At 41.1% G+C, this 17,055-nt stretch overlaps 1 protein-coding gene across 3 annotated transcripts; it reads left to right on the plus strand.

The window, feature by feature from the left end:
• Positions 1-788: 788 nt before the first annotated feature.
• LOC139406867 (serine/threonine-protein phosphatase 4 catalytic subunit B) lies at positions 789-12,054 on the plus strand. Of its 3 annotated transcripts, XR_011634039.1 has the most exons (10): positions 802-907; positions 1,387-1,595; positions 1,694-1,745; positions 7,582-7,632; positions 7,850-7,951; positions 8,293-8,466; positions 10,045-10,171; positions 10,317-10,506; positions 10,696-11,105; positions 11,276-12,054. XR_011634039.1 is itself a non-coding variant. In XM_071149982.1 (9 exons), the coding sequence occupies exons 2-9, from the start codon at positions 1,486-1,488 to the stop codon at positions 10,823-10,825; spliced, it is 936 nt and encodes a 311-aa protein (XP_071006083.1). In that variant the 5' UTR covers positions 789-907; positions 1,387-1,485; the 3' UTR covers positions 10,826-12,054. The 3 variants fall into 3 exon arrangements, 2 of the variants coding, with proteins under 2 accessions (XP_071006083.1, XP_071006084.1); XM_071149982.1 differs by having other exon boundaries at positions 789-907; positions 10,696-12,054; XM_071149983.1 differs by having other exon boundaries at positions 791-907; positions 1,304-1,595; positions 10,696-12,054.
• Positions 12,055-17,055: the final 5,001 nt, after the last annotated feature.

Here is a 17,055-nt window from a genome sequence, read left to right on the forward strand (position 1 = left end):
ACAAGACAGTAACTACTAACAATTGGATACTACGAAATTGGGGAGAAAAAATATTTATTTTTTTAAAGTGCTAATTTTAGTGTCCCCACTACAACAACAAAAAATACTTAAATACATATAATATTGTCCTTGAAACATTAAATTGAAATACTGTGGAATTACATTAATCTTATAGAGGACTGCCTCTTCTGGGGAGTGCAAATGTATTCAAAGCCTCTCATTGGCCAATACATAGCGTTAGCAATTTAGGGTTTGTGTACATCAATGGGGATAACATTTTTGTGCATAGTAAATTAATAATGTTATTATTTGACATTTTCAGGGTGGGAAAAACGCGTTCAATGTAAACGCTTCGACAGCATCATTGCATTTTGGTACACAATTACATACGTTTCCAACGAAACGCTTCGTTTGCCTTTTAGCATTGCGTTGCAGAGGCAGTTGCAGTGCGTTTGGTGTGGTGCATACCTTGAATTTATCTAATTTATGCGTCAAATTGTATGCGTAGACGGCTTGACAGAAATGGTATGTGTAGACGGCTTGACAGAAATGAAAGCAGAAGTTGAATGTTGAACTTTTGCTATATACATATCCAGATGATGCTGCATATTATTTTGCGCAATAGCGCTGTTGTAGAAAAAATATGTAGACAGTCAGGCCCCCATTGATTTTGTTATAATGTTTGAGCATAAGAAGACAGCATTAGCCATGTCAAACTACAATATTTACTTAAGAACTGAAAATTCCCCTCCCGATTCATGACTACAATTTGCGCGTCCCCGACAGCGGAAGTTGCAGACAGAGTTCTTCCGGTGGTGGTTATGTGAACCGGTGAAAAAAGAAAATAACCGTGGAATAAAACAGCTGTATGTCTGTATTTCGAGTTCTTCTTCTCCAATATTCAAAGGTATTTGTGTTAGCTTGGATTACGCCATTTTCGCCTAAAAAACATAGGTAACAGATAGCTAGCATGCTAAATTAGCTAGACAAGCAACGTTAGCATTTCGTACTACTTGATGAACGGGCCGAGATTGTTAGCTAACTAGTTATGCAAAAATTATGAAAAGACCAGCCAACTAACCGACTGAGCTAACGTTACCAATTAACTAACGTTATGTTAATGTTGAACTCACTTCATGCTAACTAACTCGCTAACTTCGCTCGTAACGTTAGCCAGCTATAAAAGCTAGTTAGTTTATTGGGCTTTCCACTATTTGAAGCCCTCAGACTGAACAGAACGGACATATAACAATGTGTTAATGTAGCCATGCTCTAAAACATGTCATATATTAATCTTTCATAGATCCCTCTCTATTGCACCACTCTGCCGCCCTCTTTTTGTGACTAGAACTGCCTGAACAGTGTGTTTGTGTGTTCTCGGACCAGGGTGACTGTGTGAAGTATACACACCCTGTGTTTGCGAGGCTCTGTAGGAGACAACTCCAGACCCCAGAGTGAGGATTGTGTGTGAGCCTCTCGCTCCATATGTGTGTGACAATGGGGGACATCAGTGATCTGGACAGACAGATCGAACAACTTAGGCGCTGTGAACTCATCAAGGAAAATGAAGTCAAAGCACTGTGTGCCAAGGCCAGGTAATTAAACACACACACAGGCCATATTACTTTAACATTTCTGATAAAATCAAAATCTTCATCACTAAGCCTGTCATCTGCTTGTGTTTGTGTTACAGGGAGATTCTGGTAGAGGAGAGTAACGTACAGAGGGTGGACTCTCCAGTTACAGTGAGTATTTTCAGAATAGAAGACATCTTGATTACTTCGTAGATCTGCCTAGACTGCCATTATTTGCATTTCACAACCTGATCCCTCTTGTTACATGTGTAATGTTGGATGATTGAATACATTTGGGGAATGGAAACGCTAGGCTTTAGAACACCAGCTAACTGTAAAGGCCATTTTATACTTGGTCTAACAACATGTTTGTAGGCAATTATGCGACAAGTGTCGCTGGTCAAAACATTTAATTTATACTTCGGTGGAATGTCTGTTAGTCCGTCACTGCGACTGTCAGTTTCCTTGTCGTGCAGACATTAAAAAGTTTACTTCTCTGCGACTGTCACAACGTCCGTTATCGTAGTTACTGTACTGTCACAGCAACCAGACCAAATCCTCCTGTGACAAGATGATGCAGTTCTAAAATTCTCAGATAGAATGACCTACTTTTATTTCGTCACACTGTGGCAGAAAGCTATTTTATGTAAGCTCGTCATTACCTTGTAAATAATTGTTGTGGGTTTACTTTTCTGTAAGTACAATAAGTATATAAGTAATAAGTTCGATGTCGGATGACAATAGAATGTTCATGATGTCCCTAAGACGATTGTCTACAGACATGTAGATAGACCGACTGTAAATCAGCCTTAATTGTAAATCGCCATATTGGCATCATCAGTAGGAGACTTTTGAAACTCCAGAATTTACTGAAATCATGGCTAGGGTTACGCATTACCGGCACACCGGCAGTCAAATTCCACATGACCGCTTAGTCACGGTAATTAGGCTTCAAGCTCTGATGCTGCGGGTCATTTAGTAGCCCACTAAACTTGCTAACTGCCTGGTACTCAGCACTCCTGTCCCTCTAATCGCTCTGACAATGCAAATGTATTTGAGAATCTAATCTAACACTTAATGAGAGCCAATGAGCTCATGTTGCGCAACATTTATATAGGCTATGCAATTGCAGGAGAAATCATGTTGATGACCACTAATAAAAAGAGGATCCATCAGCTTTCTATAGGCTAGGCCAACTATATTTATTATTCAACTTTCCTAATATTATCCCTTGTGCTTTGTTGAAAATAAATTGCGTTCATTGTGGTATGGGTCAGATTGACCCGGACAGTTTAAACACGCTCAAGACAGTCAAAGAATCAAGTTAAAACAGCCCAAACTTTGTTTGGTCTTGTCAGACCTTTCAGAAAGAAGAAATACAAGAACAGTTGATTTAAAAAAAAAACTCTATATTTAAGAACTATTTGTTTGACATATTTTCTTTCTCACAGCAAGCATTTTCTGTTTCCCCAAGTGTACATTTTTTTGTTGTATTTTCCAGTAACACTTAGGTGTGATTTGACCCTATTGGTCAAAATGATCCCTTCAGTCTTTCTCTCTAAATGTTGAACACAATGTACGTGTGTGCTTCCTGCTGATGTATTTATTGCATTCTACACTGCTAGTTTTACTGTCTTTGTGAGGGGCGCCCTGGAACAATTTTGATTACATTGGAAGCTGACAGTCCTACCTTGACTTCATTGTGGGGACAGTGACCATTCTATATTACCATTTTTTAGACCTCCATGTCCTCTCTTCTCTGGATGATGGTTGTTGCGTGCTCTCTCTCTCATCTGATGGAGGGGATGGTATAGCAGACTCCTCCTCTTCACCAAAGAAAAATTCACAATCTGGATCATCAACAGCATTGTCCTCTATCTCTGAAATGTCCTCTGTCTCTGAAACCTCTTATTGTATTCCACTGTCACAGTCCAGAATTTGTGATAAGGCTTCATTGACTGAACATTTTTTGGAGATAAGTTTTGAGTGTCTGTGTCAGAGATCTGCTGCTCTCACACTGAGAAGAATAACATTGGGAAACTCCTTTTCACCCAAACATAGTTATAAAAGTGCAACCAGAACCAGTCAAAACAAAATACAAAGACACTTGTTTATTTTGGACCTGTGCCAATATCTATACACAATGAAAGCCTCTGTGTCAAAAGGACCCACAACATCATGTTTGTATACAAAATCTACACAGACATTCCACAACACATCAGTGTGTCCAAATTTCGAAGTTAGGTTCATGACCCTAAATGAGGAAAAGTCCTTTAATTCCATGGAGAAAAAGGGAGGTTAACTAGTATTTTAGACAGTCAAAGGTGGAAATGGGTCAAATTGACCTGCAACATAACAGGAGGGTTAAGCACATTGCTTATATTTACAACAGGAGTACAGCCTACCTGGCATGAAATAAACCACAGGGAAAAACGTCCTCCATTTAAGTGCATAGATGACATGTATTTTTTCCCAGTGCCCCTGTTTCGAGACAGGTGCATGATAATGGTCCATTTTAAATCAAAGAAATTGTCACACATTATTTAGTATATGTAAAGACAATATTAAATCAAGAATAGTTTGATGGGTGACAATATTAGCCCATCACTTGTGAATGATGCCCAGCATAAGAAACAAATACTTTTTTTTGCAACTGCTTTTACAAGGGGTGTAGAGCCTAACTGGCATATATAAGCTGCGAGTGAGTTTCAAGTTTTCACCATTACATGCATAATTGCATTTGCGGTCACTTTTCATAATGGTGTTTTCCGCTAATGGAACAATTGCGCTTATGTGACAATTTCTGAGCTTATAATGTGAAGAAATAGTGTAAGCTAAACGTTATGATCTGTTACGTCACATTACATACGTTTTTTTATGCTAGTTGGTTGTATTAATTTGGGAATAGGTTGACTTTTGTACTATGGGGGATAGTAGATTGACAGGCTAGTCCCTTTGCTGTTTGTTAGGCCTACTCATCTTGTTGGCTGACAAAGAGTAAATGTGCGCAGTTCATCCAATATCTTCAATATGCATGTCGGAATGGGATAAGGATGCACATAGTTGCGTCACCGATTTGTCCGTCTTTACTTGTAGCAGGTGAGAAAGACCCGATCACGTGAAGGAGAGCCATGTGAGTGAGAGACGCTTCGGATTGCGCTGCACCCTCAGGGAGAATGGCAAAATGCAGCACTCCGGGCCGCAAAACCCATGGATTTATTTTCTAGTGCTTGTCAAATTGTGAGTGAGAGACTATTGGAGTGTGTACAGCCTGCTCAAAAAACAAAGTAGACCTCATGCCTTTTCAAGTGACTTTTTTTTCAAATCATCATTAGCGTCTCATCATGCAGCCTTACAATGTATTAAACATCAAAACATATAGCCCAAAGTTTGTAGAACAACTAAAGTTACATTAATAACTCTAAATTAAGCATATAGGAGTAACTATTTCTTTGTTAGCCGCTCAACACAGAATGTGCACACTCCCTCAAATCGTTTGGAGAAAATATTTATTTTATTCAGCTTTGTTCAATTGTATTCTTCATACTATAAAATAATATAAATTAATGCCACAATTATAAGCAAATTAACTATTGTTGCCCACATCCATTTGACATAGCCACATCAGGACCTAACATAAGGACAACTTAGAATATGCTATTCTTCTGAAATTGACAATTTTCTTCATATCATGCTTCTTTAGACCTGTATAAAATAAATCATGGATTTATTGTGAAGGTGTAGGCTATATTGCATGGATTTATTAGGCTTTTTAAAATGACTTGTAGGCTATGTGTGGGAACCAGGAGATGCTAATTGTGTTTGTTAATTAACAGTCAATTGCCTTGAGACCGAGGGTTATTTGCTTGGCAATCACCGGCTGACAATTTCGCGACCGCCACACTCCTAATCATGACCCCTGCGTATATTAATGAGCCATACTTTGCTGGTGTCAAACCATTTATGAAAACATGATACATATTTTGGAAGCTGAGAAACAGCCCTTTGAAATGATACGTCAATCAAGAAACACATCCCTGCTGGGGGGGGGGGGGGGGGTCAGTGGCTTAGCATCCTGTTCACCCCATTCCCCCCACTTTTTCCCTATGCGCTATACAAAACAATCTGTCACTGATATTCACACTTCTACGCAATACAACATATTTAATATTTAATATAACTTCACACTGTTCACTGTATAATAGAATACTGCATAGAATGACTAATTTGCTCATATTTGCGAAGGCCTGCCTGTGATTTGGCTGGAGGAATGGAATGATGGAATATACATGCATAAATAATGGTCTGCATGTCATTGTGGCAGAAAGGGGAAAACACTTATTTAAACTTTGACTCTTCAGTTAAGACTCACACATACTCTGTCTCCCCCATAAACACACACTCACTGCTCCCAACTTTAAAAACGTTAGGCACCAAACAGAATGTAAGGAGCACCAGAAAGAGAGATTTTTGTTAGTTTAGTCTTATATTAAGCCTATATGAATCCTACCTTTTGAAGCACATCTCATGAGTAGTAGACCCTTTTCCTTTCTTCCTATGCCAATCAAATATGCCTAGACCTGTCAAGTTACCAGGTTGTTAGCTACCTAGGTAACTTGACTGAACAATGGCCCGGGATTAGTTTAAAACAGCCCAGCCAGCGACATGTTTTGTGAAATTATATCAAATGCGTGCGAAATTGTGCAGGAAGAATAAAAGGTTGCTCCAGTAATGTGAGTCATGTTTTTTTAACCCTTTGAGCTGGAGGCAAGTCATTTTCTTTGCTGTAAATCTGCAAGCATGACTGTCGCAGAGCTGTTTTTCTTCTGGCACTGCTGTGTGACAGCGAACTTGCAAAGCCTATCAGACTGGCCTGTGCTCTTGGATATACCAGGGATGAAATTATATAGAATGTAGACCTATCAATTTTGCTCGTTCTGCACGCTGCTCCAATGTAGCAAATGTAACAGAAGACTGATCAGTGTCTGCATCCCCCCTCGCCATCACGGCTAAATTATATTTTAAAAACTGAGATATAGATGCGCAGGAAGAGCGGATGGAGAGAAGCTGGTGATTGATCGCTGGCGGAAATGTGAAATGCGCATGAAAGTGAAGGGGACATTATTGGACCGGTGCTAACAAGAGACCAGTTGCTGTTGCTTACATTTTTTTTACAGAATTTATTAAAACCATTATAACAGGTGCCAGCGGGTACTTCAGAACAGTAGGGCTGAAAAATGTCATAGTATCATATGAAACGGTACTATGGTATTCTAAAATGTTGGTATCATAAGTATCATGACATTTTGGTAGCGTGACATTACTGTGGTACTGGTATACCATGCAACACTTCTTCATATCTAACTTAATAATTTTCCAGTTTGTGTTAGCTAGGTCTCGCTCATACCTAATGACATGCTCTTCAAATTGTCGATGGGAGTATTTTAGCTTGTAGTTATCAATGAAACCATTTACAGAAAAAAGACAAGACGAGCTAAATCAAGTAGGCTGGCTAGTTAGATACGTTGCCTCATTTTGGCTGATTGTCTACTCGGCTTGTCAACATTTCATTTCACTGACTCATCAATTGGAAAAAATACTCTAAAATGTACATATAATTATCAACATTAAAGCAAATTGTATACAGTTTCATACCTTAATATTGTTGTCCTGATCTCAATGACAGAGCTGTCAAAGTTGAGAAACCTTTTAGGTCCAGTAGAGGCACGGCACCTCCCAGTGGCCGCATTCACTTTGTCTCAATGCCAAAACTCACAATTTGCTCACTCCTACCAAAGACACATTGGCGTCAGTTGTTACAATGGCAATTCAAGATGCTGCTACCTATACCTCCTAATAAACGTTGTTCAAGGTCAAAATACAAAAATATAGATTTTTCTATTTTAGAAGCACATGTTTAGTATTAGTGGGTTGAATACATGTTTGCTCAGCTTACTTCCTGAATTGTTGCCCTTTAATTCCCTACAATTCTTATTTTCTATCACAGGTGTGTGGGGATATTCATGGACAGTTTTATGACCTAAAGGAGTTGTTTAGAGTAAGTTCAGTCTCCTGTCTGTATTTCCTGCATTTCATCTGTATGATTTCTCAGTGCCTCTTTGTCCGGACTCTTTGTCTGTACAGTTCCAAACTCAACATATGCACCATTTTGCTTCATTATGCCATAAACTCCATGTCATTTTACATGCATATCATATTCTGCTGTGCCATATTTGACGTGTCATTATTTAACACTTCAATTGCGTGTGTGCAAGGTAGGGGGCGATGTTCCGGAGACAAACTATCTCTTCATGGGTGACTTTGTGGACCGAGGCTTCTACAGCGTGGAGACGTTCCTGCTGCTCCTAGCACTCAAGGTACTCGAGAGAAGCCAAATCGGAGCTATTCAATTATTCTGAGGCTAGATGTTTTCATTCTTCAGACCCTCTTTCACTCCCTCTGTTGTAGTGTTTCTAATGCTATGCAGGGTTGGAGTTAGTTCAATTTAAACTTATGTAAATTCAGGAAATGCAATGATTGGACATTTTTTATACTTTCTCATTGTAATGTGCGAAGTGTGCACTTTGTGTCTAGCCCCACTACTAACCTCTCTATGGGACAAAGTCGGACCTACTACCCCTCATTTGCTTTTTGGCCAGTAGGGTCCCATTGAAGGACCCATTCTAACAAGTAACTTACCCCTTTCTCCCCCCCACAGGTGCGGTATCCAGACAGGATCACTCTGATCCGAGGGAACCACGAGTCACGGCAGATCACACAGGTCTACGGCTTCTATGACGAGTGCCTCCGCAAGTACGGCTCGGTCACCGTGTGGAGATACTGCACCGAGATCTTTGATTACCTGTCCCTCTCTGCCATCATCGACGGCAAGGTGCGCTCCCCGGCCCCTTCAGTCATATTTCTCTGCTTCTCTCTGATTGTTATTTGTGCCGTCTTACCAACTCCTATGGTCATACCAAGGAGGGATGTGACAATGAACATAGGAGTTGATAATACAGCACAAATAGATCTGGGACCAGGCTAGATTGTTATGGTTAGATGGCTAGTCTCGCTAAATAGCTAGGTCTCACTGAAACAGCATGACTCGTGACAATCTCCCCTCTTTATATCTTTCCAGCTAGCTCAGGTGTTCCTCTGGTAATTAATGCAAGTAACTCTGGATCGCAATCGCACCCATCGGTTAAAACATGTTTTGTTGCTTTATTGAGAAGAATGTTTTTAAAGAAACCTGTTTCTTGAGTTGGATTGTGTAAGGCTAACTATACTAAACAAAAATATAAACACAACATGCAACGATTTGAAAGGTTTTACTGAGTTCCAGTTCATATAAGAAAATCAGTCAATTGAAATAAATTCATTAGGCCTTAATCTATGGATTTCACATGACTGGGAATACAGATATGTATCTGTTGGTCACTGATACCTTTAAAAAAATAAGTTGGGGCTGTGGATCAGAACCAGTCAGTGTCTGCTGTAACCGCCATTTGCCTCATTCAACGAGAAACATCTCCTTCGCATAGAGTTGATCTGGCTGTTGATTGTGGCCTGTGAAATGTTGTCCCACTCTTCAATGGCTTTGCAGAGTTGCTGGATATTGGCAGGAACTAGAACACGCTGTTGTACACGTCAATCCAGAGCATCCCAAACATGCTTAATGGGTGACATGTCTGTGTATGCAGGTCATGGAAGAACTAGGATATTTTCAGCTTCCAGGAATTGTGTACAGATCCTTGCGACATGGAGCTGTGGATTATCATGCTGAAACATGAGGTGATGGCTGCGGATGAATGGCACGACAATGGCCTCAGGATCTCATCAAGGCATATCTGTGCGTTCAAATTGCCATCGATTAAAAAATGCTATTGTGTTTGTTATCCATAGCTTATGCCTGCCCATTACCATAACCTTACCGCCACCATGGGGCACTCAAAACGTTGACATCAGCAAACTGCGCACCACACAACGCCTTACACGTGGTCTGCGGTTGTGAGGCCGGTTGGACCTACTGCCAAATTCTCTAGATGTTGGAGGCGGTAGAGTGGTAGAGAAATTAACATTCATTCCTCTGGCAACAGCTCTGGTGGATGTTCCTGCAGTCAGCATGCCAATTGCACGCTCACATAACTTGAGACTTCTGTGGGATTGTGGTGTGTAACAAAACTGCACATTATAGTTGCCTTTTATTGTCCCCAGCACAAGGTGCATCTGTGTAATGGTCATGATGTTTAATCAGCTTCTTGATATGCCACACCTGTCAGGTGGATGCATTATCTTGGCAAAGGAGAAATGCTCACTAAAAGGATGTAAACAATGTGTGTACTACATTTGAGAGAAATAAGCTTTTTGTGCGTATGAAAAATGTCAGGGATCTTATATTTCAGCTCATGAAACGTGTTAATATTTTTGTCCAATGTAGATTTTTTCTCTCTCTCTTTCTCTCATTGTGTAGATATTCTGTGTGCATGGTGGCCTTTCTCCCTCTATTCAAACTCTGGACCAGATCAGAACTATCGACAGGAAGCAGGAAGTGCCTCACGATGGCCCCATGTGTGACCTGCTGTGGTCTGACCCAGAAGGTAAGATCCTGGTAAATAACCCTTCCACCCCAAAAACGTGTAGCTATAAGCAGGATGGTGAAGATTCCACCAAGTCTGTCTCAAACATTTTAGCATTTATGCCCCAACGAAAAGGAATGAGACAATTCAAGTTTCTCTCTCACAGACACCACAGGGTGGGGGGTGAGCCCGAGGGGGGCGGGCTACCTGTTTGGCAGTGACGTCGTGGCCCAGTTCAACGCGGCCAATGACATCCACATGATCTGCAGGGCCCACCAGCTGGTCATGGAGGGCTACAAGTGGCACTTCAATGAGACAGTGCTAACTGTGTGGTCCGCACCCAACTACTGCTACAGGTCTGTGTCCTGTCTCCATCTTTTTCTTGCTTGCATGTCGTTTATTTTTTTTCTATATATTCTGCATTTGGACTGCTGAGTTTATGGCCAAACTCTGCTGTGTATGCATTGTTAGCTTATAGCAATGTTTAGGTCGCCATAGCAACCATCTAACTCTTCTGCTCCCTCTCTCCCTCCCCTGTAACACAGATGTGGTAATGTGGCAGCCATCTTGGAGCTGGATGAGCACCTGCAGAGGGAGTTCATCATATTTGAAGCCGCCCCGCAGGAAACCAGGGGCATTCCCTCCAAAAAGCCAGTGGCAGACTACTTCCTGTGACCTCTCACCCTGGAGGGAATATGGAGCCTTTGGCTGTGTTCCCCTGCTCAGACGTTGCATGCATCAACCAATGGTTGCGTGCCACATCATTGACTGTCGTCGACTGCTATATTGCTATAACTTGATGTGGTTAGCTGATACTTAAAATGTATATCCAGGGGTTGTAAGATCTGGCATGGGTCAGCAATGCCTGGGCAGAGGAACGCGCCCTTTATGTTAGGATGGTTTCTTGTGTCTTGAACCTCTTTGGTTCTGTTTCAAACTGACCCCTAGACCAGGGGTATACAACCCTGTTCCTGGAGTGCTGCAGGTACTGTACAATTGTCTCAAGGCACCACATTGAGCTACTAAGCTTATTTATCAGTTCAGTGATTGCCTAAATTCCCCCCAAAAAATCTTCCAGGTCGGTTTAATCAAAAACAGGAAGTGCCTTCCGCACACCAGGACCAGGGTTGCCTACCCCTGCCCTAGACACTTCTTGATTCCCCACTGTAGAGATGAAAGAGCTGTGTCAGTGTGAGCAATATGGCAGAAACTCCACCTAGCCCTCTATCCACCTACCCTATCAGAGGATGAGGTGGTGCTATTACCATACTGCTGATACTGTCCAGGCTTTGGTTGGAAGATCATTAAGTATCTAGTTGTGACTGCTTTGGGTCTGAATGAATCTGTGCCCATTTCAGCTCTTTACGATGGCCATAGTTCTTTTTCTTCCTCCCCTCCTATTAACTTCTCTTATCCCCTCTCGCCGCCATTGAGTTGTTTGGTATTTGCCCTTCCCCCTAATCTTGTAGTATTTTTACATTTGAAAATGTGAACATTGTCTTACAGATGGAGGGATACTTGAAAGGAGATGAAATAATATTTTAATCTGCAGATATAGGACATTTTTGAATTTTCCATATGCATAATTTCTTACACATTTTTCTTTTCTTTGATAACTGTTGTGTAAAGGATGAACTGCAAAAATTATTTTTCTTCAGTTTGCTATTTCAGTGTCCTGTTTGCTTGTTTTCTCTAACTCAGTTTTCAAAAACATTGTTCTCGATTGCTACTCAGCCTAAACAGCACCTACACTCAAACAAAAATAAAGTAACTGGTTAAATGGGATCACTACACACATTTTTTTTCTTTCTGTACCTTGTTGATGCCTATTGATCCACAAATCTCTGTAGGGTTCACTGTTGACTTTTGATATTGTGAAAATAAAATCTTTTTGTATCAATCTCCTTTATCTGCTGGAGTGGCTATACTTTGGACATTTCAAGTTCTGTTTATTTAGCCAGTTGATGCATGGAGTGGAAAAAAATACAATGTTTTTGACCTAACCTTCAATTATATATCCAGACATGATATACTGTTGAGTGTTGTTCCCAACCAAAGTCCTAATTGCAATATTACAAGAGGCATGAAATGAGTAAGTGTGGTGATTTTAGATAACATCTTAGTAATTTAGCAGGCACACTTGTCCAGCGTGACTGTTTTATATATTTCTACATAAATGTTTATACAGTGCCTTGCGAAAGTATTCGGCCCCCTTGAACTTTGCGACCTTTTGCCACATTTCAGACTTCAAACATAAAGATATAAAACTGTATTTTTTTGTGAAGAATCAACAACAAGTGGGACACAATCATGAAGTGGAACGACATTTATTGGATATTTCAAACTTTTTTAACAAATCAAAAACGGAAAAATTGGGCGTGCAAAATTATTCAGCCCCTTTACTTTCAGTGCAGCAAACTCTCTCCAGAAGTTCAGTGAGGATCTCTGAATGATCCAATGTTGACCTAAATGACTAATGATGATAAATACAATCCACCTGTGTGTAATCAAGTCTCCGTATAAATGCACCTGCACTGTGATAGTCTCAGAGGTCCGTTAAAAGCGCAGAGAGCATCATGAAGAACAAGGAACACACCAGGCAGGTCCGAGATACTGTTGTGAAGAAGTTTAAAGCCGGATTTGGATACAAAAATATTTCCCAAGCTTTAAACATCCCAAGGGGCACTGTGCAAGCGATAATATTGAAATGGAAGGAGTATCAGACCACTGCAAATCTACCAAGACCTGGCCGTCCCTCTAAACTTTCAGCTCATACAAGGAGAAGACTGATCAGAGATGCAGCCAAGAGGCCTATGATCACTCTGGATGAACTGCAGAGATCTACAGCTGAGGTGGGAGACTCTGTCCATAGGACAACAATCAGTCGTATATTGCACAAATCTGGCCTTTATGGAAGAGTGGCAAGAAGAAAGCCATTTCTTAAAGATATCCATAAAAAGTGTTGTTTAAAGTTTGCCACAAGCCACCTGGGAGACACACCAAACATGAGGAAGAAGGTGCTCTGGTCAGATGAAACCAAAATTGAACTTTTTGGCAACAATGCAAAACGTTATGTTTGGCGTAAAAGCAACACAGCTGAACACACCATCCCCACTGTCAAACATGGTGGTGGCAGCATCATGGTTTGGGCCTGCTTTTCTTCAGCATGGACAGGGAAGATGGTTAAAATTGATGGGAAGATGGATGGAGCCAAATACAGGACCATTCTGGAAGAAAACCTGATGGAGTCTGCAAAAGACCTGAGACTGGGACGGAGATTTGTCTTCCAACAAGACAATGATCCAAAACATAAAGCAAAATCTACAATGGAATGGTTCAAAAATAAACATATCCAGGTGTTAGAATGGCCAAGTCAAAGTCCAGACCTGAATCCAATCGAGAATCTGTGGAAAGAACTGAAAACTGCTGTTCACAAATGCTCTCCATCCAACCTCACTGAGCTCGAGCTGTTTTGCAAGGAGGAATGGGAAAAAATGTCAGTCTCTCGATGTGCAAAACTGATAGAGACACCCCAAGCGACTTACAGCTGTAATCGCAGCAAAAGGTGGAGCTACAAAGTATTAACTTAAGGGGGCTGAATAATTTTGCACGCCCAATTTTTCAGTTTTTGATTTGTTAAAAAAGTTTGAAATATCCAATAAATGTCGTTCCACTTCATGATTGTGTCCCACTTGTTGTTGATTCTTCACAAAAAAATACAGTTTTATATCTTTATGTTTGAAGCCTGAAATGTGGCAAAAGTTTGCAAAGTTCAAGGGGGCCGAACAACTTTCGCAAGGCACTGTATATAATGTGGACATTCACAGAGCAATAATTTTGGAGAGAGAGTGAGATCATGAGCAGATGGGCTCCTGCATTTTTCAGCATGTTTTTGCAAAAAAAAGATTTAGAGTTGGATAAGCTTAGATTTTTCTGCAAGGACATATACATGATTCTACCCTCCACAACATAACCTTCAATCCAAATTAACAATACAAACCTACAACCTAATTTTGGACAAAATTACCTGGAAGGATTCCTATTACCAAATATTCTTAATTCCAAGGTATATACAGCAAATGCTCTAGCAAACCAACTACCAGCAAATGAAGCACAAGAAACCTGAAAACGCCATCCAACCTGGAACTGAGTGAGTAATGTTTAGACTGAAGTTACTTTTAAAGCCAAGAATAAAAAATAATTACAAATATATATTTCACTTCATAAGGACTGAATGCCAAGTTAAGGTTACCAAGCTTGCTAGGACAGATCAGATCAATTAGCACAGGTGGGAAGTGTGAGGTTTCAAAGCCCTTGAGCCCAACATTGGCAGGAGAGTTTCACAGCCTCCCCCACTCAAATTTGTATTTATTTATTTTTATTTCACCTTTCTTTAACCAGGTAGGCAAGTTGAGAACAAGTTCTCATTTACAATTGCGACCTGGCCAAGATAAAGCAAAGCAGTTCGACACATACAACGACACAGAGTTACACATGGAGTAAAACAAACATACAGTCAATAATACAGTATAAACAAGTCTATATACGATGTGAGCAAATGAGGTGAGATAAGGGAGGTAAAGGCAAAAAAGGCCATGGTGGCAAAGTAAATACAATATAGCAAGTAAAACACTGGAATGGTAGATTTGCAGTGGAAGAATGTGCAAAGTACAAATAAAAATAATGGAGTGCAAAGGAGCAAAATAAATAAATAAAATAAATACAGTAGGGAAAGAGGTAGTTGTTTGGGCTAAATTATAGGTGGGCTATGTACAGGTGCAGTAATCTGTGAGCTGCTCTTGACAGTTGGTGCTTAAAGCTAGTGAGGGAGATGTGTTTCCAGTTTCAGAGATTTTTGTAGTTCATTCCAGTCATTAGCAGCAGAGAACTGGAAGGCCAGATTCGAAATTATCTTTAATCTGTTTGTTGACTTGGCTTTCGAAGACCTTAGAAAGGCAGGGTAGGATAGATATAGGTCTGTAGCAGTTTGGGTCAAGAGTGTCCCCCCCTTTGAAGAGGGGGATGACCGCAGCTGCTTTCCAATCTTTGGGAATCTCAGACGACACGAAAGAGAGGTTGAACAGGCTAGAAATAGGGGTGGCAACAATTTCGGCAGATCATTTTAGAAAGGGTCCAGATTGTCTAGCCCGGCTGATTTATAAGGGTCCAGATTTTGCAGCTCTTTCAGAACATCAGCTGACTGGATTTGGGAGAAGGAGAAATGGGGAAGGCTTGGGCGAGTTGCTGTGGGGGGTGCAGTGCTGTTGACCGAGGTAGGGGTAGCCAGGTGGAAAGCATGGCCAGCCGTAGAAAAATGCTTATTGAAATTCTCAATTATAGTTGATTCATCAGTGGTGACACTGTTTCCTATCTTCAGTGCAGTGGGCTGCTGGGAGGAGGTGTTCTTATTCTCCATGGACTTTACAGTGTCCCAGAACTTTTTAGAGTTAGTGTTGCAGGAAGCAAATTTCTGCTTGAAAAAGCTAGCCTTGGCTTTTCTAACTGCCTGTGTATAATAGTTTCTAGCTTCCCTGAACAGCTGCATATCACGGGGGCTGTTCGATGCAAATGCAGAACGCCATAGGATGTTTTTGTGTTGGTTAAGGGCAGTCAGGTCTGGGGAGAACCAAGGGCTATATCTGTTCCTGGTTCTAAATTTCTTGAATGGGGCATGCTTATTTAGGATGGTTAGGAAGGCATTTAAAAAAAATAACCAGGCATCCTCTACTGACGGGATGAGATCAATATCCTTCCAGGATACCCCGGCCAGGTCGATTAGAAAGGCCTGCTCGCTGAAGTGTTTCAGGGAGCGTTTGGCAGTGATGAGTGGAGGTCGTTTGACCGCTGACCCATTACGGATGCAGGCAATGAGGCAGTGATCGCTGAGATCTTGGTTGAAGACAGCAGAGGTGTATTCAGAGGGCAAGTTGGTTAGGATGATATCTATGAGGGTGCCCATGTTTAAGGCATTGGGGAGGTACCTGGTAGGTTCATTGATAATTTGTGTGAGATTGAGGGCATCAAGCTTAGATTGTAGGATGGCTGGGGTGTTAAGCATGTTCCAGTTTAGGTCGCCTAGCAGCACGAGCTCTGAAGATAGATGGGGGGCAATACGTTCACATATGGTGTCCATAGCACAGCTGGGGGCAGAGGGTGGTCTATAGCAGGCGGCAACGGTGAGAGACTTGTTTTTTGAGAGGTGGATTTTTAAAAGTAGAAATTCAAATTGTTTGGGTACAGACCTGGATAGTAGGACAGAACTCTGCAGGCTATCGTTGCAGTAGATTGCAACACCGCCCCCTTTGGCAGTTCTATCTTGTCTGAAAATGTTGTAGTTTGGGATGAAAATTTCAGAATTTTTGGTGGTCTTCCTAAGCCAGGATTCAGACACAGCTAGAACATCCGGGTTGGCAGAGTGTGCTAAAGCAGTGAATAAAACAAACTTAGGGAGGAGGCTTCTAATGTTAACAGGCATGAAACCAAGGCTATTATGGTTACAGTCATCAAAAGAGAGCGCCTGGGGAATAGGAGTGGAGCTAGGCACTGCAGGGCCTGGATTCAACTCTACATAGCCAGAAGAACAGAGGAGAAGTAGGATAAGGGTACGGCTAAAAGCAATAACAATTGGTCGTCTAGAACGTCTGGAACAGAGAGTAAAAGGAGGTTTCTGGGGACGATAAAATAGCTTCAAGGTATAATGTACAGACAAAGATGTGGTAGGATGTGAATACAGTGGAGGTAAACCTAGGTATTGAGTGATGATGAGAGAGATATTGTCTCTAGAAACATAATTGAAACCAGGAGATGTCATCGCATGTGTGGGTGGTGGAACTGATAGGTTGGATAAGGTATAGTGAGCAGGACTAGAGGCTCTACAGTGAAATAAGCCAATAAACTCTAACCAT

This window comes from Oncorhynchus clarkii, chromosome 4 (genome assembly GCF_045791955.1).
Source record: "Oncorhynchus clarkii lewisi isolate Uvic-CL-2024 chromosome 4, UVic_Ocla_1.0, whole genome shotgun sequence".
Classification (NCBI taxonomy): Eukaryota; Metazoa; Chordata; class Actinopteri; order Salmoniformes; family Salmonidae; genus Oncorhynchus; species Oncorhynchus clarkii.

Excerpts from the sequence above, each read along its gene's own strand:
- LOC139406867 (XM_071149982.1), top strand. The coding sequence starts at position 1,486 with ATGTGTGTGACAATGGGGGACATCAGTGATCTGGACAGACAGATCGAA. Across the intron at positions 1,746-7,581 it reads GGGTGGACTCTCCAGTTACA|GTGTGTGGGGATATTCATGG; the intron begins GTGAGTATTTTC and ends TTTCTATCACAG. Across the intron at positions 8,467-10,044 it reads CTGCCATCATCGACGGCAAG|ATATTCTGTGTGCATGGTGG; the intron begins GTGCGCTCCCCG and ends CTCATTGTGTAG.